Genomic DNA, 24,761 nt, shown 5'->3' on the forward strand with positions numbered 1-24,761 from the left:
AGAAAAGATCGCCTGGGGAGGGAGGAGAGAATAGAGCGACTCTCGAGTGGGAGAGCTCGTCCAAAACGGCCCTATCTCCCTCTCTGTATGTGTGGGAGGATGGGAGTATTCACAGAGATCTAAATGTAGAGATACAGAGATAAACAGGAGGAATGAGAGAACGAGGAAAATAAATATCAAAGAAAGGGATAACGATAAAGAGGATAAGGGATAAGAAGAAAGCGAACAGGCCTTGTTAGAGAGAAAGCGAACAGGCCTTGGTTAGAGAGAAAGACAACATGCCTTGGTTAGAGAGAAAGAGAACATCCTTGGTTAGAGAGAAGACAACATGCCTTGGTTAGAGAGAAAGAGAACAAGGCCTTGGTTAGAGAGAAAAGAAACATGCCTTGGTTAGAGAGAAAGAGAACATGCCTTGGTTAAGAGAAAGAGAACATGCCTTGGTTAGAGAAGAGAAACAGGCCTTGGTTAGAGAGAAGAGAACATGCCTTGGGTTAGAGAGAAAGGACAACATGCCTTGGTTAGAGAGAAAGAGAAATGCCTTGGTTAGAGAGAAAGACAAACATGCCTTGTTAGAGAGAAAGACAACAGGCCTGTTTAGAGAGAAAGACAACATGCCTTGGTTAAAGAGAAAGAGAACAGGCCTTGGTTAGAGAGAAAAGAGAACAGCCTTGGTTAGAGAGAAGACAACAGGCCTTGGTTAGAGAGAAACAAAGCTGTTAAGAGAAAGAGAACATGCCTTGGTTAGAGAGAAAGACAACAGGCCTTGTTAGAGAGAAGACAACATGCCTTGGTTAAGAAAAAGAGAACAGGCCTTGGTTAGAGAAAAGAAACATGCCTTGTTAGAGAGAAAGAGAACAGGCCTTGGTTAGAGAGAAGACAACATGCCTTGTTAGAGAGAAAGACAACATGCCTTGGTTAGAGAGAAAGCGAACAGGCCTTGGTTAGAGAGAAAGACAACATGGCTTGGTTAGAAAGAAAGACAAAATGCCTTGGTTAAAAGAAAGAGAACAGGCCTGGTTAGAGAGAAAGAGAATAGGCCTTGGTTAGAGAGAAAGACAACAGGCCTTGTTAGAGAGAAAGACAACATGCCTTGGTTAGAGAGAAAGAGAACATGCCTTGGTTAGAGAGAAAGACAACAGCCTTGGTTAGAGAGAAAGACAACATGCCTGGTTAAAGAGAAGAGAACAGCCTTGGTTAGAGAGAAAGAGAACATGCCTTGGTTAGAGAGAAAGAGAACAGGCCTTGGTTAGAGAGAAAGACAACATGCCTTTGTTAGAGAGAAAGACAACATGCCTTGGTTAGAGAGAAAGCGAACAGCCTTGGTTAGAGAGAAAGACAACATGGCTTGGTAGAAAGAAAGACAACATGCCTTGGTTAAAGAGAAAGAAAACAGGCCTTGGTTAGAGAGAAAGAGAATAGGCCTTGGTTAGAGAGAAAGACAACAGGCCTTGGTTAGAGAGAAAGACAACATGCCTTGGTTAGAGAGAAAGAGAACATGCCTTGGTTAGAGAGAAAGAGAACATGCCTTGTTAGAGAGAAAGAAACAGCCTTGGTTAGAGAGAAAGAGAACAGGCCTTGGTTAGAGAGAGAGAGAACAGCCTTGTTAAGAGAAAAGACAACAGGCCTTGGTTAGAGAGAAAGAGACAGGCCTTGGTTAGAGAGAAATAGAACAGGCCTTGGTTAGAGAGAGAGAACAGGCCTTGTTAGAGAGAAAGACAACAGGCCTTGGTTAGAGAGAAAGACAACATGCCTTGGTTAGAGAGAAAGCGAACAGGCCTTGGTTAGAGAGAAAGTCAACAGGCCTTTGTTTAGAGAGAACGACACATGCCCTGCGCTTAGCGACATATTGTGTCTTCCCTGTAAAACATTTTAAAAATCGGAAATGATGGCTGGATTCACAAGATGTGTATCTTTCATCTGGTGTCTTGGACTTGTGATTTAATGATATTTAGATGCTAGTATTTACTTGTGACGCTATGCTAGGCTATGCTAGTCAGCTTTTTTACTGTGGGGGGTGCTCCCGGATCCGGGATTGGAACCAATTAGAAGTTAACCACGTGGTATGGTTAAAAGATTTAGCCATCTACTCAAACCTTATTAATTAAACTCTTAGACTATCGATACCGACAGAATAGAACAAGTCTTTGATATTAATTACTAGTCTGCAGCTAGGAATTCGGTATCATTGAACGCGATGACCGACAACCGCCGAAACATCTATTCTATAACGACATGAATGAATGTCACTCTGAACTATACATTCTAACCACAACAGAGAGAGGGCGGACAAACTCTCCAACAGAAACAAACTTTTCAACAGAGATCCCGACAACACACTGAGCGTAAATATATATATATTGATTGCAATTATTCCCGAATGAGTGAGCGTTCATGTGCAAAGGATTAGCATTTCAATTGTTATAATTATCAACTTTGTAGTGTCTTTCTGTGAATTACCTAGTAAATAAATTATTTTAGACAATTGATGTATGGATGAATCATGACCCTATTTCGCAACAAAGCATCCTTCACTCATGCTGCCAAACATACCCTTGTAAAACTGACCTTCCTACCGATCCTCGACTTCGGCGATGTCATTTACAAAATAGCCTCCAACACCCTACTCAATTAATTGGATGCAGTCTATCACAGTGCCATCCGTTTTGTAACCAAAGCCCCATATACTACCCACCACTGCGACCTGTACGCTCTCGTTGGCTGGCCCTCGCTTCATACTCGTCGCCAAACCCACTGGCACCAGGTCATCTACAAGACCCTGCTAGGTAAAGTCTCCCCTCATCTCAGCTCGCTGGTCACCATAGCAGCACCCACCTGTAGCACGCGCTCCAGCAGGTATATCTCTCTGGTCACCCCCAAAACCAATTCTTCCTTTGGCCGCCTCTCCTTCCAGTTCTCTGCTGCCAATGACTGGAATGAACTACAAAAATCTCTGAAACTGGAAACACTTATCTCCATCACTAGCTTTAAGCACCAGCTCTCAGAGCACCTCACAGATTACTGCACCTGTACATAGTCCATCTATAATTTAGCCCAAACAACTACCTCTCCCCCTACTGTATTTATTTATTTTGCTCCTTTGCACCCCATTATTTCTATCTCTACTTTTGTAATTCTTCCATTGCAAATCTACCATTCCAGTGTTTTACTTGCTATATTGTATTTACTTCGCCACCATGGCCTTTTTTTTGCCTTTACCTCCCTTATCTCACCTCATTTGCTCACATGTATATGACTTATTTTTCTACTGTATTATTGACTGTATGTTTGTTTTACAACATGTGTAACTCTGTGTTGTTGTATGTGTCAAACTGCTTTGCTTTATCTTGGCCAGGTCGCAATTGTAAATGAGAACTTGTTGTCAACTTGCCTACCTGGTTAATAAAGGTGAAATAAAAATAGTAAAAAATAGTGAAGACTGGGTTCGTGCAGATAACCAACAATTTACGACGTTGGAATGAGACTAACATGAGGTAATAATAATAATTAATTAGAAGACAAAGTGATCAGATATTCAAATATCTGAATGTTTATATTAGGAAAATTATAACTTTATAATATAATATTTCCTCGGTGCCCGACTTCCTAGTTATTACTGTTACATGATTAACAGTTTAATCGCGTAATATAATTACAGAGTTATTATAAATAGTCTTCAGTTTTAATGATGCAAAAAACGACAATAGGCAAAAAAAATATTCAGCCTGGTCTCATAGTAACGCCTACCCCTGAGTCCAGGTTGCAGTATATCAGCCTAGTCTCAAAGTTACGCCTACCCTGAGTCCAGGTTGCAGTATACCAGCCTAGTCCTCATAGTTCTCCCTACCCTGAGTCCAGGTTGCCGTATACCAGCCTAGTCTCATAGTTACGCCTACCCCTGAGTCCAGGTTGCAGTATACCAGCCTAGTCTCATAGTTACGCCTACCCCTGAGTCCCGATTGCAGTATACCAGCCTAGTCTCATAGTTACGCCTACCCCTGAGTCCAGGTTGCAGTATACCAGCCTGGTATCATAGTTACGCCTACCCCTGAGTCCAGGTTGCAGTATACCAGCCTAGTCTCATAGTTACGCCTACCACTGAGTCCCGATTGCAGTATACCAGCCTGGTATCATAGTTACATCTACCCCTGAGTCCAGGTTGCAGCAWACAAGCCTCATCCTGTACTACTGTTTTTGTTATCATACCATGAATACAATTAATAAACAGAGAGAGGAGTTGGCTAACACTTCGATCAGACCGATAGCATCAATACATCAATGCTGTGTAAAAAATTCTGCAGTCAAACTTATTTCATTATGTAACCCAACATTTTCTGTGGATATGTGTGCAACAGAAGATCCACAATCACCTTTTGCTACTATTTCTTTCAAGTCTACGTAAAACAATTTGATGCATATGTTGGATAAATCACACCACACAGAACATAGAACGCACTGACACTGCCTCTGCAACACAATGCTGCAAGGCACATTTCCATTGGAAATGAATGTACTTCTGGAGTACCAAAATGCAATGACGTTGTCGGAAAGCTCAAACAGACTGGGTAAGGCTGCTAGGCCTACTTTAATGACAACATTTCCATCTTTGAGGATCACGTCAGGTCGTTTTGATCTGAAGCCATATGAATATAGCTTGTATCAGCTGGTGAATGTCCTTATTATAAGACTGTCACAATTAAAGCTACAGTATGGGATTGGTAGATACATTTTTGGTGCTCTGTTCATTAATTTGAGAGGGGTTAGCCTACTTTTCCCTATCCCTATCCCTCAGCGGTATACCAAAATAAGTGGTAGGGCGGCCACTTTGTTGATTTTTAATTGCAGACTGTAGCTTTAAGGAGTGATGTTCTTCCATAGTTTTATAGGACATACCACAGCTTCTTCTCATCAGGCCCGCCCTAAAACGTGTGGCGAGGCGGCATTAGACACAGCACTTTTCAATCAGCCACAGCACTTTTGATCTAGTTTAATAAAATATATTGATGCAAAATGTTAAAAAGAGTGGCAAAGTTATGTTTTTGGGGTGGGACCGATTAGCCTCACTCCTTCACGTCAGAGTGCTGTTGCAGGCTCATTGCCTGTCATGACCAATCAGATTTTTTTTAAATCACGTCGCACGGGGCGGGCACAACGCTCAAGGCGCGCCCTCCACTTTCCGTCTGTATTTATTTAACCTCATGATAACACCACTCTTGACAGACACAAGCAAAAACTCTTACATAAATGTAGCAGCCTAGTGAGCCTATACACCTAAACATTAGCGATCTGTATTGCTTGGAAACAAGACTATTTTCAGTCTGATCAACTGTAACAACAGCAGGCTAGTCTAGCTAGTCTACTATGCACCCTGTCCCTCTGGCCAGGTGTCACGACTCCGACCGAAGGTGGCTCTCCTTCCCGTTCGGGTGGCGCTCGGCGGTCGTCGTCGCCGGCCTACTAGCTGCCACTGATTCTTTCTCCCCCTCCTTGAATGTTTATTGATTACACCTGTTATGAGTTGTGGTGATTGGTAGGGCTTTATTAGTCAGCCGGCCCGCCTGTTTCTTTGTGCGGGATTGTTTGGTGTAACATTTGTSTACGTTGGAGACGAACGTGTTTGTTCCTGTTCGTGGGTTTTTGCTGTACTGTTTTATTCCCTGTGTTTGGGGCGTTTGTTTTGTTCGGCACCCAGTGGTTTTGTGAGGTGGGCTGTGTCAGCCGTTTGTGCAATAAAGAGCACTATTTTGAACTCTCTGTTYCCTGCACCTGACTTCAGACCCACGACACCCAGATCGTTACACCAGGGTAAACAAACTGTTAACATTGTGTATTTATATTTGGTTTATWTTCAAACTTGGGCTGACAAGGCTACATAAACTTTTTCAATCTAAAATGATTAACTGGAATTATCAATGAACATAGACTGTGAGTACACTATGCAAACCTGCATAAAGCAAGCTCAGCCCTGTGAGTTATAAAATCTTGTTGCTTTCTCAGTCTGTGTACAGGAAACCCCCTTTAAAAATAATTAATATGAACAAGTACAAGGTTGCTCCAAGGCCAGGAGTTTTTCCAGGAGTTCTTTAAAAAAGACATGTGACCTGATTAGAAAAGCTCTTGTCCCATCATAGCACATATTAAACCTTTTTACAACAGATTAATCATGTCATACTGTGTAAGGTCCGGAATTTTACCAGGTTATGTTACAAGATCAGGAAAAACTACGGGCCCGAGAATCTTTTTTTTGCCACACCACTTTGTGACCTGTGGTGCTGACCTTGAGGCTGACCTTGAGGCTGACCTTGGCCCCTAGCTTCTCCATAAAGGCTTTCCAGACCTGCGACGTGTGTCCTCCGTGAAGGCCATAGTGCCGGGAAGACCTGCAAGAATAGTGTCTCAGTGACCTGGAGAGCGGTCGGTAGACCAGAGAGAGGGATAAAATGGCAGGATTTAGAGAATCTGTGGAGAAGCTGGGGGCCAAGGTCAGCCTCAAATCCGGGTACCGGCCTCAGTCCAATGGGCAGGTGAAGAGGACCAACCAGGGGCTAGGAAGGTTCCTAAGGAGTCACTCCCAGGACCGGCACRGGGAGTGGGCCTGGTTTCTTCCCTGGGCGGAATAAACCAGAACTCACTTCGTCACTCCTCCACCGGGCTGACTCCCTTCCTGTGCGTCCTGGTATATCAGCCGGCCCTGGCTCTGTAGACTCCGAGCCAGACCGAGGCCCCTGCAGTGGACGAGTTGTTCCGACGCCCAGAAGAGGTGTGGAACGCCGCCCATGTGAGGTTCCAGCGCACCATCAGAAGGATCAGGCAGACCACCACCACAGTGAGGTTCCCGTTTTCTATCCTGGTGATCACATCTTAGTCAGCAAATTAGATGTAGCCTATCACAGTGCCATCCGTTTTGTCACCAAATCCCCATATTCTACCCACCACTGCGACCTGTATGCTCTCGTTGGCTGGCCACCGTTTCATATTCGTTGCCAAACCAACTGGCTCCAGGTCATCTATAAGTCTTTGTTAGATAAAGCCCCGCCTTTTCTCAGCTCACTGGTCACCATAGCAACACCCACCCGTAGCACGCGCTCCAGCAGGAATATTTCACTGGTYATCCCCAAAGCCAATTCCTCTTTTGGCTGCCTTTCCTTCCAGTTCTCTGCTGCCAATGACTGAAACGAATTGCAAAAATCGCTGAAGCTCGAGACTTATATCTCCGTCACTAACTTTAATTAAGCATCAGCTCTCAGAGCAGCTTACCGATTACTGCACCTGTATACAGCCCATCTGTATATAGCCCACCCAACTACCKCATCCCATATTGTTATTTATTCTTGCTCTTTTGCACCCCAGTACCTCTACTTGCACATCATCATCTGCACATCTATCACTCCAGTGTTAATGCAAAATTGTAATTATTTCGCCACTATGGCCTATTTATTGCCTTACCTCCCTAATCTTACTACATTTGCACACACTGTATATTTAATTTTTTTCTGTTGTGCTATTGACTGTACGTTTGTTTATCCCATGTGTAACTCTGTGTTGTTTTTGTCGGACTGCTTTGCTTTATCTTGGACAGGTCGCAGTTGTAAATGAGAACTTGTTCTCAACTAGCCTACCTGGTTAAATAAAGGTGAAAACATTATAATATATGTCTCTCCAGCAGGAACCTCCACCTGCCCTGCCGGAAGCTGAGCTCCCAGTTTGTGGGGCCCTTCAAGGTCCTCCAGAGGGTTATTGAGGAAACTTACCAACTACCAGAGCTCACCCTATTTTCATGTTTCCCTCCATATACCGGTGGTTCTCTCCCGACATCATGGGAGTCAGCTTCAGTACCTGGTGGACTGGGAGGGGTACTGTCCAGAGGTGCACTGTTGGGTTCCGGTGGCCGACGTCCTGGTCCCCAAGATTTTCATCTCCTCCGTCCAGACTGGCCCGCTCCTCGCTCTCGGGGCTGTCCTCCTGGCCACGTCGTCCTGCGGCTGGAGTCACGCGTTGGGGGGTGTACTGTCACGTCTACGCCCGTTCCCTCTCTCCGGCGCTCAACGTCGCCAGTCTACTAACCACCGGTCCTGGCAACCCACATTACGCACAACTGGCAACCATCATTACGCACATATACTCCCCATCATTATGCACACCTGGACTTCATCCTTACCTTGATTACTTCCCATTTATTTAGCCCTCAGTAGTCTCAGTCTTCAAGCAGGTTTTGTTGTACATTCAGTATACGTCTCCTGTTTTAGGTATACGTCTCTGCCTATTCTCATTGTTAAAATTACCTTCTGCACCTGCTTCCTGACTCCTATCGTATATGTTACAAGAACAAATAGCTTTCTTGTTCCATTGGTCATTAATGGCTATTATTCTTCTGCTTCTCTGGGGAATAATTCAGCCAAATATCAATGGCTTAAAGCTATAGTCTGCCTATCCACCAGCTGAACTGCGGCAGGGGGCTCAGTAAAAGTAACCCCTCTCAAATTCCTATACAGTGCTCTAGATACAATGACTGACAGGGCTCTGAAGGGGTAATACAAGTGCTTCATTTGTAAATCTGGAGGTGCCGTAACAAAAATTAGCATGAGGGGGGGGGGGGGGGGGGGGTGACCATGAGGGCTCTGAGGTACTGGAACACATGGACAAAAATAAATAATCTTTATAATCAAATACATTTTTTATTGGTCACATACACATGGTTAGCAGATGTTATTGGTCACATACACATGGTTAGCAGATGTTATTGGTTACATACACATGGTTAGCAGATGTTATTGGTCACATACACATGGTTAGCAGATGTTATTGTGAGTGTAGCAAAATGCTTATGCTTCTAGATCAGACAGTGCAGCAGTATCTAACAGGTAATATCGAACAATTCCACAACGAAACCTAATATCTAACAAATTCCACAACAAAACCTAATACACACAATCTTGTAAAGGAATGGGATGAGAATAAGTATAAAATATATGGATGAGCAGTGACCAGAGCGGCTAAGATGCAAAAGATAGTAAAGAATAGATAGTGAAGGATACAATATATACATATGAGATGAGTTATGCGAGATATGAAAACATTCTTAAAGTGGCATTATTAAAGTGACTTGTGTTCCATTTATTAACCTCTCTAGGGTACGTGAGACGTTAGCGTCCCACCTCTTCAACAGCCAGTGAAACTGCAGGGCGCCAAATTCAAATACAGAAATACTCATTATAAAAATTCAGAAAACAAAACATATTTTACATAGGTTTAAAGATTAACTTCTTGTGAATCCAACCACCGTGTCAGATTTAAAAAATGCTTTACGGAGAAAGCATACCTTACGATTATTTGAGAACATAGCCCAGCAGACAAATCATTACAAACAGTAACCAGCCAAGTAGAAGAGTTACACAAGTCAGAAATAGAGATAAAACCAATTATATGAAGTCTGTAGGTAGACAGCAGCCTCTCTGTGCTAGTGGTGGCTGTTTAACAATCTGATGGCCTTGAGATTGAAGCTGTTTTCAATCTCGCTGTCCCAGCTCTGATGCACCTGTACTGACTTCGCCTTCTGGATGGAAGTGGGTTGAACAGGTAGTGGCTCGGGTGGTTATTGTCCTTGATTATCTTTTTTGCCTTCCTGTGACATTGGTGCTTGTAGGGGTCCTGGAGGGCAGGTAGTTTGCCCCCGGTGATGCGTTGTGCAGACCGCACCACCCTCTGGAGAACCCTGTGGTTGTGGGTGGTGCAGCTGCTGTACCAGGCAGTGATACAGCCCGACAGGATGCTCTCAATTTGCACCTGTAAAAGTTAGTGAGGGTTTTTGGTGACAAGCCAGATTTCTTCAGCCTCCTGGGGTTGAAGAGGCGCTGTTGCGCCTTATTCACCACACTGTCTGTGTGTGTGGACCATATCAGTTTATTGGTGATATGTACACAGAGGAACTTAAAACTTTCCACCTTCTCCACTGCTGTCCCGTCGATGTGGATGGGGATGCTCCCTCTGCTGTTTCCTGAAGTCCACGATCATCTCTTTTGTTTTGTTGACATRGAGTGAGAGGTTATTTTCCTGACACCACACTCCGAGGGCCCTCATCTACTCCCTGTAGGCTGTCTCGTCGTTGTTGGTAATCAAGCCTATCACTGTATTGTTGTCTGCAAACCTGATGATTGAGTTGGAGGCGTGCACGGCCACGCAGTCGTGGGTGAACAGGGAGTACAGGAGAGGGCTGAGAACTCACCCTTGTGGATCCCCAGTGTTGAGGATCAGCGGAGTGGAGATGTTGTTTCCTACCTTCACCACCTGGGGGCGGCCTCTCAGGAAGTCCAGGACCCAGTTGCACAGGGCGGTGTCGAGACCCAGGGTCTCAAGCTTCATGATGAGTTTGGAGGGTACCATTGTGTTGAATGCTGAGCTGTAGTCAATGTACAGCATTCTTACATAGGTATTCCTCTTGTCCAGATGGGATAGGGCAGTGTACAGTGTGATGGCGATTGCATCGTCTGTGGACCTATTGGGGCGGTAAGCAAATTGGAGTGGGTCCAAGGTGACAGGTAGGGTTGAGGTGATATGATTCTTGATTAAAAATACTTAGGTCTAAACCCGACAAATAAAAACAGCAGAAAATATCCTGTTTGTATGATGCTTTTTTAATTCAATGATACATATATATTTTTTTTTTACATTGTTTACAAACTGATATGTAACATGTATTAATGCCAAAATAACATGAAAAACAGGCCCCCCCAAAAACTAAAAAAGATATATACATATATATWTWTTTTATTTATTTTTTTGTGCAAAAAATATGGGGCTCAAAACAGGTGGGGCTCTGCCCCAACTGCCCTGAATGACGGTTCGCCACTATTTCAATCACATCCATCTCTCCACTCCACCTGTCTGCCTCCCTTTCTATCTGTCTTGTCATGGAAATTCTAACAAGTGAGAGAGACTTCTTGTCATTTCTTCAAACAGTCACTTTTATTAATAAGAATTGCAATAATGAAGCCGGTCGGCCACACACTCTTGAGTGTAGTACCGAGAGTTCAACAATACCGAAAATGCAGAAGTYTTATACAGTAGACATAAAAATGCTTTGTCATGGCTGGTACCACCCCTCCCGGTAGAGCAGGGCCTCATAAACTATTGGGTGTGTGAGATCATAATGCACAAACAAGTGATAACGCCAGTTCCGTTAGGCCCTTTTCTCAAGCCAGCCTCTGTTCTCCACACAGTTATGCCCATGAAAGATACAAAAAGAACAGGATGGACTGAAGAGCTGCAGTCACTCTCAAAGGCTCTTTGTCTTTGGCCACGTGACCAAGTTTCTCAGAAGCAAAGATGATTAGAAACAATAACATGTCTATTCTATTCCTCACGTTATCTCTATCTAGAGTCACACCATGTCCTTGACGATATACCCAGACCAGCTGCAGTGAGCTAGAGGGGAACCATCCTTTCTCAAAAGCACAGCATCGGTAGTTATGAAAATCTCTTACTATTATTAAATATATAATTGTTAACTATTAATATTAAACAAAGCAGGTAAAAACCACATTTCTCTCTCACAGTCTTCACTTGAGCTATTGCTAGAGAAGTGCAACATTGTATCAAATCATCACTGGGTTTGGCTGAATCTGTCCCTAGCGAACTTGCAACATTGTATCAACTAGCCTATTCCGGGCCCTCAGAGTTTCCTGTGCAAGTGAGCTTGGGACAGACAGCTGTATATAGGGGATCATCAGATCATGATATTTTGCTCGTTCACACAGAGGCTTGGTGATTATTGAGGCCGGGAATGTTGGAACGATTTTTCAAATACTGAGGAACTTTAATTCGCAATGGATGTTAAAAAAACTGACTTTGTTGACTTGTGTGAGTCACTCAAGGACAACTGTGTGTGTGACCTTATATAAACCCAGCAAAAAAAGAAACGTCCCTTTTTCAGGACCCTGTCTTTCAAAGATATTTCATAAAAATCCAAATTACTTCACAGATCTTCATTGTAAAGGGTTTAAACACTGTTTCCCATGCTTGTTCAATGAACCATAAACAATTAATGAACATACACCTGTGGAATGGTCGTTAAGACACTAACAGCTTACAGACGGTAGGCAATTAAGGTCACAGTTATGAAAACTTAGGACACTAAAGAGGCCTTTCTATTGACTCTGTTAAACACTAAAAGAAAGATGCCCAGCGTCCCTGCTCATCTGCGTGAACGTGCCTTAGGCATGCTGCAAGGAGACATGAGAACTGCAGATGTGGCCAGGGTAATAAATTGCAATGTCCGTACTGTGAGACGCATAAGACAGAGCTACAGGGAGACAGGACGGACAGCTGATTGTCCTCGCAGTGGTAGACCACGTGTAACAACACCTGCACAGGATCGGTACATCCGAACATCACACCTGCGGGACAGGTACAGGATGGCAACAACAACTGCCCGAGTTACACCAGGAACAAACAATCCCTCTATCAGTGCTCAGACTGTCCGCAATAGGCTGAGAGAGGCTGGACTGAGGGCTTGTAGGCCTGTTGTAAGGCAGGTCCTCACCAGACATCACCGGCAACAACGTCGCCTATGGGCACAAACCCACCGCCGCTGGACCAGACAGGACTGGTAAAAAGTGCTCTTCACTGACGAATCGCGGTTCTGTCTCACCAGGGGTGAGGGTCGGATTCGCGTTTATCATCAAAGGTATGAGCGTTACACCGAGGCCTGTACTGTGGAGCGGGATCGATTTGGAGGTGGAGGGTCCGTCATGGTCTGGGGCGGTGTGTCACAGCATCATCGGACTGAGCTTGTTGTCAATGCATGCAATCTCAATGCTGTGCGTTACAGGGAAGACATCCTCCTCCCTCATGTGGTACCTTTCCTGCAGGCTCATCCTGACATGACCCTCCAGCATGACATTGCCACCAGCCATACTGCTTGTTCTGTGTGTGATTCCCTGCAAGACAGGAATGTCAGTGTCCTGCCATGGCCAGCGAAGAGCCTGGATCTCAATCTCATTGAGCAYGTCTGGGACCTGTTGGATCGGATGGTGAGGGCTCGGGCCATTCCCCCGAGAAATGTCCGGGAACTTGCAGGTGCCTTGGTGGAAGAGTGGGGTAACATCTCACAGCAAGAACTGGCAAATCTGGTGCAGTCCATAAATATTTACACATTTTAAGTTTGCTGAAAATAAACGCAGTTGACAGTGAGAGGATGATTCATTTTTTGGTGAGTTTAGATAGACAGGTGTGTGCCTTTCCAAATCATGTCCAATCAATTKAAATTACCACAAGTGGACTCCAATCAAGTTGTAGAAACATCTCAAGGATGATCAATGGAAACAGGATGCACCTGAGCTCAAATTCGAGTCTCATAGCAAAAGGTCTGAAAACTTATGAAAATAAGGTATTTGTGTGAATAGGCCGTGGCTCGGGTGGTTGATGTCCTTGATTTATATTTTTGTCATTCATGTGTCATGTCCTGCAGGGCAGGAAGTGGTATTTCTAGGCTACAATGTTGCGCAAACCATAAACCTGGGCTGACCCAACACTAATTCATTCTTAGACTATCAGTCACTTTTTCACAATTACGTTTTATAGAGGGCAGGACAATTACAGAGGAAGCAACTCGAATTAACACTGATAGCTTTTATTGGAAATTATAGATTGCAAACAGTGAAAAAAAATGTTCATGCTAGATGTTCCAGATCTGGACAACTTGGTTCTGGAACGAAACAGGATCTGGCTCAAATTAAGTAGCCTACTGGGTAAGACACTTTTGTGTACTGCAACTGTGGCTGACTGTATAATACCCATACTATCTAGCCTGTTTTAAATATCGAATCGGCATTAGGGCCCCCAGGCCTAAGCGCCTTTATTATTGTTTTTGTGTTGTTGATGAAAACAGAGGAGAAGAGCATTCAGCAACATGGTAAAAACAAAAATACTGCGCATATTCAGCTGTCCTATCATGCGTGCAATGATGTCTGAGGGGGAAAACAGTGTTTGTTATTTTTACWAAGTTATTTGTTGTTGTAATACCCCAAATGGATGTGGCAGTTTCACCAATTAAGGATTCCAGATTAAAAGGTGGTAATTACTGTAGTAGTATAAGCCTAACATTGTGCAGGCCTTTCTGTTATTTTCTAAAGATAAGACCCCCTATCCACCGTAACTTAGGATCCTTAGTTGTTCAATTCTAAATACCACCAGGGGTGCACCTACTGCACGTGAACAATACTTGGGTTTTTCCATTGAAGTTGATGCTTGTTCAAACCTCTTGATATAGGGCAGGCTATGGGGGGTGATTCATGCCAGAATTAAGCCTTGTGAAGCTACTGATACCTCTCACCAAGTCACCTTCCTAGCGCCATAAAATAACGCCATAAATGAACATGGACTGTCAATGGAGACAAGTTTGTTTCTAAGGCAAACTACCGACGCGTTCACGTCAAGTGACACATACACGTTATGTAGACGTAGTGTTCACGTGGTGTTCACGTCGCATAACGTGTCACTGACACGTCACGTGTCAGTTTGTGTGTAAGTTTATTATGAATGATCTTACCATGAACGCCTTAAAAAGGTCTAAATGTGTTACGCGTCACGTGCTACTTTAAGTGTCGCCCAGCATGCTTTGCTCCACATCACCGGTGGGCGGAGCTACAGCTCGCCTATGGTGAACTAATATTTACTCTCAATAGTCTTTTGTACAGCTGGAAGTGGCGGTTACTTAACGTGATCCAGTGTTTAGCCTTGAGATTGACTATTTGGAGAAATCCCGGGGCCAGTGTTGGTACTGGGGTCACCACCTTAACGGATGGTGACCCCAGCTAGGAGCACCAAGCTTTCCCAGGTCTCACCTTCCTTTTCCAAATCTACCAGTTATATGCATATCATATATTCTGGGCCCGAGATGCAGGCAGTTTAACCTCTTTCAGCTAGGGGCACTATTTTTATGTTTGGAAAAATAACGTTCCCAAGGTAAACGGACTATTTCTCAGGCCCAGATGCTAGAATATGCATATAATTGACAGAGTATGATAGAAAACACTCTACAGTTTCCAAAACTGTCAAAATATTGTCTGTGAGTATAACAGAACTGATTTTGCAGGTGGAAACCTGAGGAAATCCAACCCGGAAGTGCCTTTTATTTGGAATAATCCCTGTTCCATTGCCTGCCCCTCCTCCATTTAAAGGGTTATCAACCACATTTTATTGCTTTTCTGACTTTCGTGACCAAGCTAATTTTCGGCTAGCTGTTCTTACTGTTTTGTCTAGTGATTGATAAACTCACAAACSCTTGGATTGCTTTCGCTGTAAAGCATATTTTCAAAATCTGACACGATAGCTGGATTAACAACAAGCTAAGCTGTGTTTTGGTATATTTCACTTGTGATTTCATGATTATAAATATTTTTAGTATTTTTTTTGAATTTGGCGCTCTGCAATTCAGCGGTTGTTTACAACAATGATCCCACTAAAGGGATCCGTGCGTCAAGAAGTTAATTTGGGCATGCATTTCATCCAAAATTCCGAATGCTGCCCCCTACCCTAGAGAAGTTAAACTAACACGAAAGTTAACCATTTCACATTTATACTTGATAGAGGTAGGGACATCCCAAGGATCCCGAAGAGCACAGATCCTTTGGGAAAATCTATGAACTCCTCTGTTCGACTGAATGGACATCCCAAGGATTCCGAATAGCGCCTATGAACTCCTCTATTCGACTGAAAGCCATGRACACAACTCTTATTGGTTGTCTGATGTAGGCTACTGGGAACTGTTAACAACATAGTCTGTGATTGGCTAACAACATTTAGATCTGTATACAGCGAGATAAGATAACATACCATACCATGAGGTGTTGAAAGAAAGACAAATTACCTATAGATTGGACATAATCTTTTCCAGGCCATTAGCGATAACAGGAAATACACACGACGTAGGCTACACCATAGATCAAGGTGGCTACTTTGGGAATGTGTGCTTGCATGGGAACATTTTTAAGTTTCTAACATTTATGTTTGAGATTTAATTAATATATATATATATATATATATATATATATATATATATATAAACTAGGGACATTATGGCATTCATTAACACGCAACACAGGCGTCACTCAGATGTTAGTAAGGCGTTGGTAACATGTCATGTCAGTCAGACGTTCAATGCTAGGCAACAGCCACATTGTGGTACAGTTGCCTAGGCTTATATATGTCTCTTATCACCCCTTATAGCAGGTAGCGCAACCAGTCTGTTAAGTACACCTAGCCGGAGTTGTCAGACGCCCGCCTCAGATCTTCATGGTCGATTAATTTCAGGAATTTCTCTTGTTTCTAGAAACGTTATTTTAGTATGTATATTCGCGCACATGTATTAGGCTATAGAGATGTTTACGATGTAGCCTAACATATGCTGGTTTCAAGGTAACCTAATAGCGTTTATCTAGAACACACACACAGAGAGAAATACAGAACGAAACGAGGAAGGAGCCACGCGCTCGGGTAAGCGCAAATTTCTTAGTAATTTCATAGAAAACATAACTGTTTTTTAACAGAAAAAGTAGCCAAATACTAGGATCCACATGAACTTTTTGCTTGAAATGTCAAATATGTTTTGCATTTCTTTATTAGCCTACCTGTGAAAATGTTTATAATTATTTATTGTTTAAAAGTTTAAACAAATGTACACGTCTAACATCTTTCATTGCATTAGTAATGAGTCTCTACTAGAGCCAGAGTTAAAGCTGCAATATGTAAATTATTGGGCTACCCAAACAAATTCACACACGTATAATTATACAGTTATAGAGTTATAGATCTGTCATTCTCATTGAAAGCACATCTAAGAAGCGGTAGATATGTTTTATGAAAAATAAGGTCCCACTATTGTTTGTAGAGAAACGCTATAAAGCATTTTTTACTTTTCCTATTGAAAAACGATATGMGGGAACAATAGGGGAATAGAGGAGCACGTCCAGTCACTCAGGTCAGAGGCAGTAGGGATGAAAATGCATTATTGATATGTGCGTGCATTTTCCATCATGCTGTCCTGCGTGAGCATTCGAAAGGGAACAAGTACCTTTGGGTGTCAGGAAAAAAAATGTATGTGAGTAAAAAGTACATATTTTCTTTAGGAATGTAGTGGATAAAAATTTGTAAAAACTATAAATAGTAAATTAAAGTACAGATACCCCCCAAAAATGACTTAAGTAGTACTTCAAAGTATTTTTACTTAGTTATTTTACACCACTGGTCATGTGTTAATGTTGCTGTTGTAAGTTTACTTTACTGTATTCTTTTTATTTATCTTATCAGACATGACACAATGGAAGTTCCCTCTGGAAAAATTATATTCTAACCTATTCTAATCTCGGGCTGTAACAGGTTCCTTTTTCGTTTCAAGTATGAATGAGTGTGAATATTTCACATATTAAGTCTTTATTGTCCTTTTTCTTGAAAATAGTGTGGGATTTACTGTAACCAGGACCATTTTTAGTGATGTAGTTCATCCAGAATGTGGGAATCCCATACTATGGAACTGGCCAGGGTAAATTCAGTTCAATCTCCCTTTCCGCTTGGTCTCAGTGGCTTCCCATTCCTAAGTGAATGTCACTAGGGTGACAAAATAGTTATATAATATTTGGCAAAGCACCAGTCAAGATATCATGTCATGTCATATAATAATATAGAAATATATATATGTAAGATAATATAATATATGCCATTAAGCAGACGTTTTTATCCAAAGTGACTTACAGTCATGTGTGTTTTACAGTCATACATTTGATGTATTGGTGGCCCCGGGAATGTTGTATCATAGCATCTTTTATGCAGCACCATTTATATGACTTTGCTAATAAATGCAATGTAAAGSCACTAAGTAGGGTTTATGAAGACTTCATGAAATCTCCATAAAGATGTATAGTCTAATTTGTTTTTAATATAAAGTGGCACTCCTTTTGTTATTGTCTGCTATACTAATGACATTTGTCTAGATGTGACTGGAAATATGGTCATCACCAGCAATCATCATAAACAAAGCGCAGTTGCCATGGTCACATGCTAGTCGCGTTCAACGAATCAGCAAGTCGGAAATGTCAGAGTTCTGACTAGCATGTGTATGCGGCACGTGTTGTTGCTTAATAGCAGACCAGAAAAGGCTGGTAACACAAGTGTTGTAAGACACTTCCTGTATGTGTCATAGCTGACTGTTACCATAGGTGTGTTTTATGGTTTCTATAGATACAACTGTATTTGATTTACATTTACAGTAAGTTGTGAAACTCTCAAATATGTTGGTATGATACACTTTGTGTGTTTATCAGGAGTGGATTCAGTGAATCAACAACTGCACAGACTGGATAGGCCTATAGCTATTCATTTCACCTGAGAGTGACAATAGACATGTCCAGAGTCCTCCTACTGACTACAGTAAGAGTTGTACCAAAGTGAACATGACAGAGTGATTCTTGAAATATGAGTCTAATATGAAGTATTTTTCTCACAGATGGAGTTGCTTGCTTTAGCAGAACCAACAGTGGAGTCGACCATGGAGATGGAAGAGGACATGACAGTGAACACGACAGTGAAACAATCGACAGTCGATAAAATAACCTTTCTGGACTCTGAGTTCCGTTACACCCTCTTCCCAGTGTTTTACGGTGTTGTGTTCGCCCTTGGTCTGATAGCCAACAGTTACGTGCTGTTCGTGCTGCAGCGCCTGCGCCACGCCAAGGCCATGAGCGAGATCCGCATCTACATGGCCAACCTGACTGTTGCCGACCTCCTCTTCGTGTGCGCCCTCCCCTTCTGGATTGGCTACTACCACCACCGCGGTGACTGGCGCTACGGCGACTTCCTGTGCCGCGTCACCGGCGCGTTCTTCTTCATCAACACCTACTGCTCCATCCTCTTCCTCGCCGCCATCAGCGTCAACCGTTACTGGGCCATCACGCGCCCGCTTGATGCCGCCTCGTCTGACCATTGGCGCCGCGGAGTGGCTGTCACCATGGTAATCTGGGCGCTCACTCTGTCCATGTCCGTGCCGTACCTCTTGGAGACGGGCATCCAGGTGGACGACGGAAACGTGTCGCGCTGCTTTGAGGGCTACCACAACAAGACTGACGACGAGAAGCGGACTGTGGCCACCACCCACCTCATCATCGTGGGGTGCTTCGTCTTGGTCTTCTTCCTCGTAGTAGTCTGTAACCTGCTCATCGCCCGTGCCCTGCTCACACAGTCCCCTACCCAGACTCGGGGCTCCAGTTCATCYCAGCTCCGGGGGGTTAAGGGCCAGGCCCTGCATATGCTGTGTGCCGTGGTGGGGGTGTTCGTGGTGTGCTTCCTCCCCCACCACGTGGTCCAGGGCCCCTGGACTCTGGCTGTACTGGAGATCAAGGAGGGCTGGGGCAGAATGGACTGGGGCCAGCGGACCAGGCAGTGGCTTAACGATGCCCACCAGGTCACCTTGATGCTGATGGGGCTCAACTGCCTCCTGGACCCTGTAGTGTACTGCTTCGCCACCAGGAAGTTCCGCCTCTACATCAAGGACCATCTGAAAAAGGTGGGGAGGGGGAAAGGATGCTCGGAAACAGCCATCACACACATTTCTATGGTGGAGTGCAAGAATGTGAGCCAGCGGCTCCATAGCGAACAGAAGCAGCTCAAGGTTTAAATCTCTAGATGACATTGTATTGTAGATATTGTGTCTAATGCTAATGCTGACTGTTGTTAGTGACCACATCCTCAGGATGCTTCATTCCATCACACCCACACCTAACAAGGCACACACAGTGCAGAACATGCACTCTGCTATGTAGCCTCATGTTCATTCAGACACATTCACATGAACAGATGCACCACCACACAGCCCCACCCAGAGTATGGTTCCCCTCTAGATGTCTTCCCTGTAGGGATTTGTCTTGGCCACTGTGCCAGCTATAATCAGTGCTTTAAAATCTTTGGACCATTGATTCTTTGGTTTCACATTTCAGTTGTACTGTACATTTTATCTCACAATGTATCTTACACTTTATAGTGACTTCAATTTCATCACATCTGTTTCTTCCTGTTCTTCTAGTGTAATCAGAGGAGTGTAATCAGAGAAGAAAAGCAGACGTTTTATAGGGAACAGGAGCTTCTATAAAGGATTGCAAAATAGCTCTACAAACTCAGTCCCAAGCCACTAGACTAGATGCTTAGATAAAATGGATATCAAATTACATTTTAAATATCACATGCGCCAAATACAACAGTGAATTGCTTACTTACAAGCCCTTAACCAACAATATTCCTATCACTGTTGGAGCCTTCTAAATTGGGTGCTGAACAATAGCTGGTCGTGAGCTAGGAATAAAAAAATCCTTGGTCTTGAGCAACTAATATGGACATATATTCACACGTAAAAATAAGGTTTTCAGGATGCTGGCTGTCCGTAAAGTTAAAGCATTTTGTGATAAGCTAACCTTTGAAATGAAGTGAAACTGTAATTGCCAAACGAGCTATGCAGGATGTGTTGATTTTAGCCTACAGATTATTTTAGCCTACTCTCACGTGGTACGATGTGGAATTGTGTACCTTTTGCAATTTTTGTAAGATTGCAAAAGAAATACTGTGAGGCAAGAAGTACTTTCGGTCACACTTTCTTTGGACAGTCTGGATAACCCATCTAGAGATTCTGTACATACTATGAATAAGTTATCTGTTGATAAGAAATTGCTTGCTAAGGTTACGCTTATGGTTAGAATAAGTGTTAGCTTAAGGGTTAAGGTTAGGATAAGGGTTATGTTTAAGATTAGGGTTAAGTGCTAGTGGATAGTTGAAATGTTAGTGATATTATTGTTACAGCTACTTATTGCACAGAATGAGGGAATAATAAGCTTCACTGCCCTTTTTAAGAGGCTGGTAACCATGTGRTGAACTTGATGACTTCTCAACTGCCAGCTACTGAAGTATTAACAGAGACGTGTGGGTTATGAAGTTAATAGACCTCTGTTATAAATGTTGCAGTAACTGTAACTCTGTGTATGTGATGCATTTAAAACATATTGTGTAATACGCTGTACGTGCCTTCTATCAATGTAAAATATGAACTAACAGAAATATACTACCGGTTCAAATCGGAGTTTCGGGTCACTTAGAAATGTCCTTGTTTTGAAAGAAAAGCTCATTTTTAATCATTAAAATGACATCAAAGTTGATTAGAAATGCAGTTTAGACATTGTTAATGTTGTAAATGACTATTATAGCTGGAAACGGCTGATTTAAAAAAAAAAATGAATATCTACATAGGCGTACAGAGGCCCATTAGCAGCAACCCTCACTCCTGTGTTCAAATGGCATGTTGTGTCAGCTAATCCAAGTGTATCATTTTAAAAGGCTAATTGATCATTAGAAAACCCTTATGCAATTATCTTAGCACAGCTGAAAACAGTTGTTCTGATTAAGGAAGCAATAACAACTGGCCTAACAACATTAATGTCTACACTGGGTTTCTGATCAATTTGATGTCATTTTAATGGACATAAAATTGTATTTTCTTTCAAAAACAAGGACATTTCTAAGTGACCCCAAACTTTTGAACTGTAGTGTATATTGTTATTGAAATGCCTGTTTTTTGTTTCACAATAGTTTTTGAATTCAAAGCTTCAATTAAAAGATTCCGAGAATATACACATCAGTTTTATATCACATCATTGTTTTGTATGTGTTTTTAAATTGAACCTTTATTTAACTGGGCAAGTCAGTAAGAACAAATTCTTATTTACAATGACGGCCTACTCTCGGCCAAACCCGGACGACGCTGGGCCAATTGTGCGCTGCCCTATTGGACTCCCAATCACGGCGGATGTGTTACAGCCTGGATAAAATGTAGACAAACAAGAAAAAGAAGACTTTTCAAACCTCTAACTTTTTAGAGATCAAGTCTAGCTTCTCTTAAATATTTAACAAACTCTAACTCCTCTTAAGGACAGTTTCTCTGACACAGATTAAACATAGTCCTGGATGAAAAAGCACGGTCAATAGAGTACCTCTTGATAGAGTTTTTAAGTCCAGGACTATGTTTAATCTGTGTCTGGGAAACTGCCCCACAGTGTTTTAGAATGAGCAAAGGATGATTTAACTCTTCTGTTATCTACAGTATGTGATTTATCAAGCAGGTTATTTTAGTGGTACATTCATGTCACATAAGCATATGTTGTTCCTGTCCTTGGTTAAATCCCATCACCCTCTCTCATGACAAAATATAGGAATCATCCCAAGGTGGTGTAGGAATCATCCCAAGGTGGTGTAGGAATCATCCCAAGGTGGCGTAGGAATCATCCCAAGGTGGTGTAGGAATCATCCCAAGGTGCTGTAGATATCATCTCATGTCATGTAGGCGGGGCACAGGTCGCTGTAGGCTTGGTTGGTTTCACAGCAGTTCAAATAGACTTCTCCCTCATCCCCAGCCTGGGCCTGACTCCTCCCCCTAGTGGTGACAGCAGACACGTGATCAACATAGTGATCAACATAGTGATCAACATAGTGAGCAGCTAATTATAATCGCATACACAGGAAGACAAATGTAAAACACACAAATATGATTTGTTCATCATGCTCTTACTTTGGTGCTTTTGCAGGTCCAGTAAATCCTGGAAGTGCATGGAAAATACATCWCAGTAAATCAAACCAACACTCACAATGTCTGAATGAACATTGTAGGCTTTTCAGAAACCTACTACAGTCCTATATTTTGATCATTTACAAACTGAATCATAGATTGAAACATAGGTGCCTCTATTTGGGTTGGCCAAATAACAACACATTACTTCCTGTAACTACAGTAGCCTACATGTTATAATTATAACTCTGCAGTATAGCCGAACACTTGGCAGAACTGTTGATACAGTGGAGTACACTTGACAGTGTCACTCACCTTTGGCCGGTGCACTCGTGGTGGCCAAGGTCTCTTGACCGGCCCTCTCTTTGGCCTGCTGCCTCCAGAGCCACAGCAGCAAYAAGGGCAGTAAGACCCCGGCAAGGAGAAAACAGCACCAACCCTGCCACTCCTGCATACACACTGCCTAAGGGGAGAGGAGGAACAGTCAATTGAACTGTATTGACATTGATGTGCCACAGGCTTACACTAAAATGTTAAACTTTACAAACCTATGCTATAAAGTACTACTGTGCATCAAATATTGATACATACATTGAACAGCAGTGTTTGACAACATACAACTATTGATAAATGCAATCCAAAGTTATAAAAACAGAATAATGACATAATAAGAGGCGGAGGTGTTGGAAGGTGTTGCTAACATTTACGATAGGCAAATTTCAATTTACAAAAAAAAAAAGACGTTTTCATCTTTTGAGCTTCTAGTCTTGAAATCTATGCAGCCTACTCAATCACTTTTTATAGCTACTGTTTACAGGCCTCCCTGGGCCATATACAGCGTTCCTCACTGAGTTCCCTGAATTCCTATCGGACCTTGTATTCATAGACAGATATATTAAAATTTTTTGGTGACTTTAATATTCACATGGAAAAGTCCACAGACCCACTCCAAAAGGCTTTCGGAGCCATCATCGACTCAGTGGGTTTTGTCCAACATGTCTCTGGACATACTCACTGTCACAGTCATACTCTGGACCTAGTTTTGTCCCATGGAATAAATGTTGTGGATCTTAATGTTTTTCCTCATAATCCTGGACTATCGGACCACCATTTATTAATTTGCCAATCACAACAAATAATCTGCTCAGACCCCAACCAAGAGCATCAAAAAGTCGTGCTATAATCTCAGACAACCAAAGATTCCTTGATGCCTTCCAGACTCCCTCTGCCTACCCAAGGACGTCAGAGCACAAAAATCCGTTAACCACTAACTGAGGAACTCAATTTAACCTTGCGCATACCCTAGATGCAGTTGCACCCCTAAAAACTAAAAACATTTGTCATAAGAAACTAGCTCCCTGGTATACAGAAATACCCGAGCTCTGAAGCAAGCTTCCAGAAAATTGGAACAGAAATGGCGCCACACCAAACTGGAAGTCTTCCGACTAGCTTGGAAAGACAGTACCGTGCAGTATCGAAGAGACCTCACTGCTGTCGATCATCCTATTTTTCCAACTTAATTGAGGAAAATAAGAAACAATCCGAAATGTATTTTTGATACTGTCGCAAAGAACTAAAAAGCTGCATTCCCCAAGAGAGGATGGCTTTCACTTCAGCAGTAATAAATTCATGAACTTCTTTGAGGAAAAGATCATGATCATTAGAAAGCAAATTACGGACTCCTCTTTAAATCTGCTTATTCCTCCAAAGCTCAGTTGTCCTGAGTCTGCACAACTCTGCCAGGACCTAGGATCAAGAGAGACACTCAAGTGTTTTCGTACTATATCTCTTGACACAATGATGAAAATAATCATGGCTTCTAAACCTTCAAACTGCATACTGGACCCTATTCCAACTAAACTACTGAAAGAGCTGCTTCCTGTGCTTGGCCCTCCTATGTTGAAAATTATAGACGGCTCTCTTTCCACCGGATGTGTACCAAACTCACTAAAAGTGGCAGTAATAAAGCCTCTCTTGAGGCTATCGGCCTATCGGCCTATAGGCCTATATCGAATCTTCCATTCCTCTCAAATATTTTAGAAAAAGCTGTTGCGCAGCAACTCACTGCCTTCCTAAAGACAAACAATGTATACGAAATGCTTCAGTCTGGTTTTAGACCCCATCATAGCACTGAGACTGCACTTGTGAAGGTGGCAAATTACCTTTTAATGGC

At 42.7% G+C, this 24,761-nt stretch overlaps 1 protein-coding gene across 1 annotated transcript; it reads left to right on the top strand.

Moving 5' to 3' along the window:
- The first annotated feature begins 16,235 nt into the window (after positions 1-16,235).
- On the top strand, positions 16,236-20,068 carry LOC111968927 (platelet-activating factor receptor). The gene is made up of 2 exons (XM_023994903.2): positions 16,236-16,488; positions 18,494-20,068. The coding sequence occupies exon 2, from the start codon at positions 18,494-18,496 to the stop codon at positions 19,658-19,660; it is 1,167 nt and encodes a 388-aa protein (XP_023850671.1). The 5' UTR covers positions 16,236-16,488; the 3' UTR covers positions 19,661-20,068.
- The last annotated feature ends 4,693 nt before the right edge of the window (positions 20,069-24,761 follow it).

The sequence above is a fragment of the Salvelinus sp. IW2-2015 genome, linkage group LG9 (assembly GCF_002910315.2).
Source record: "Salvelinus sp. IW2-2015 linkage group LG9, ASM291031v2, whole genome shotgun sequence".
Taxonomy (NCBI): Eukaryota; Metazoa; Chordata; class Actinopteri; order Salmoniformes; family Salmonidae; genus Salvelinus; species Salvelinus sp. IW2-2015.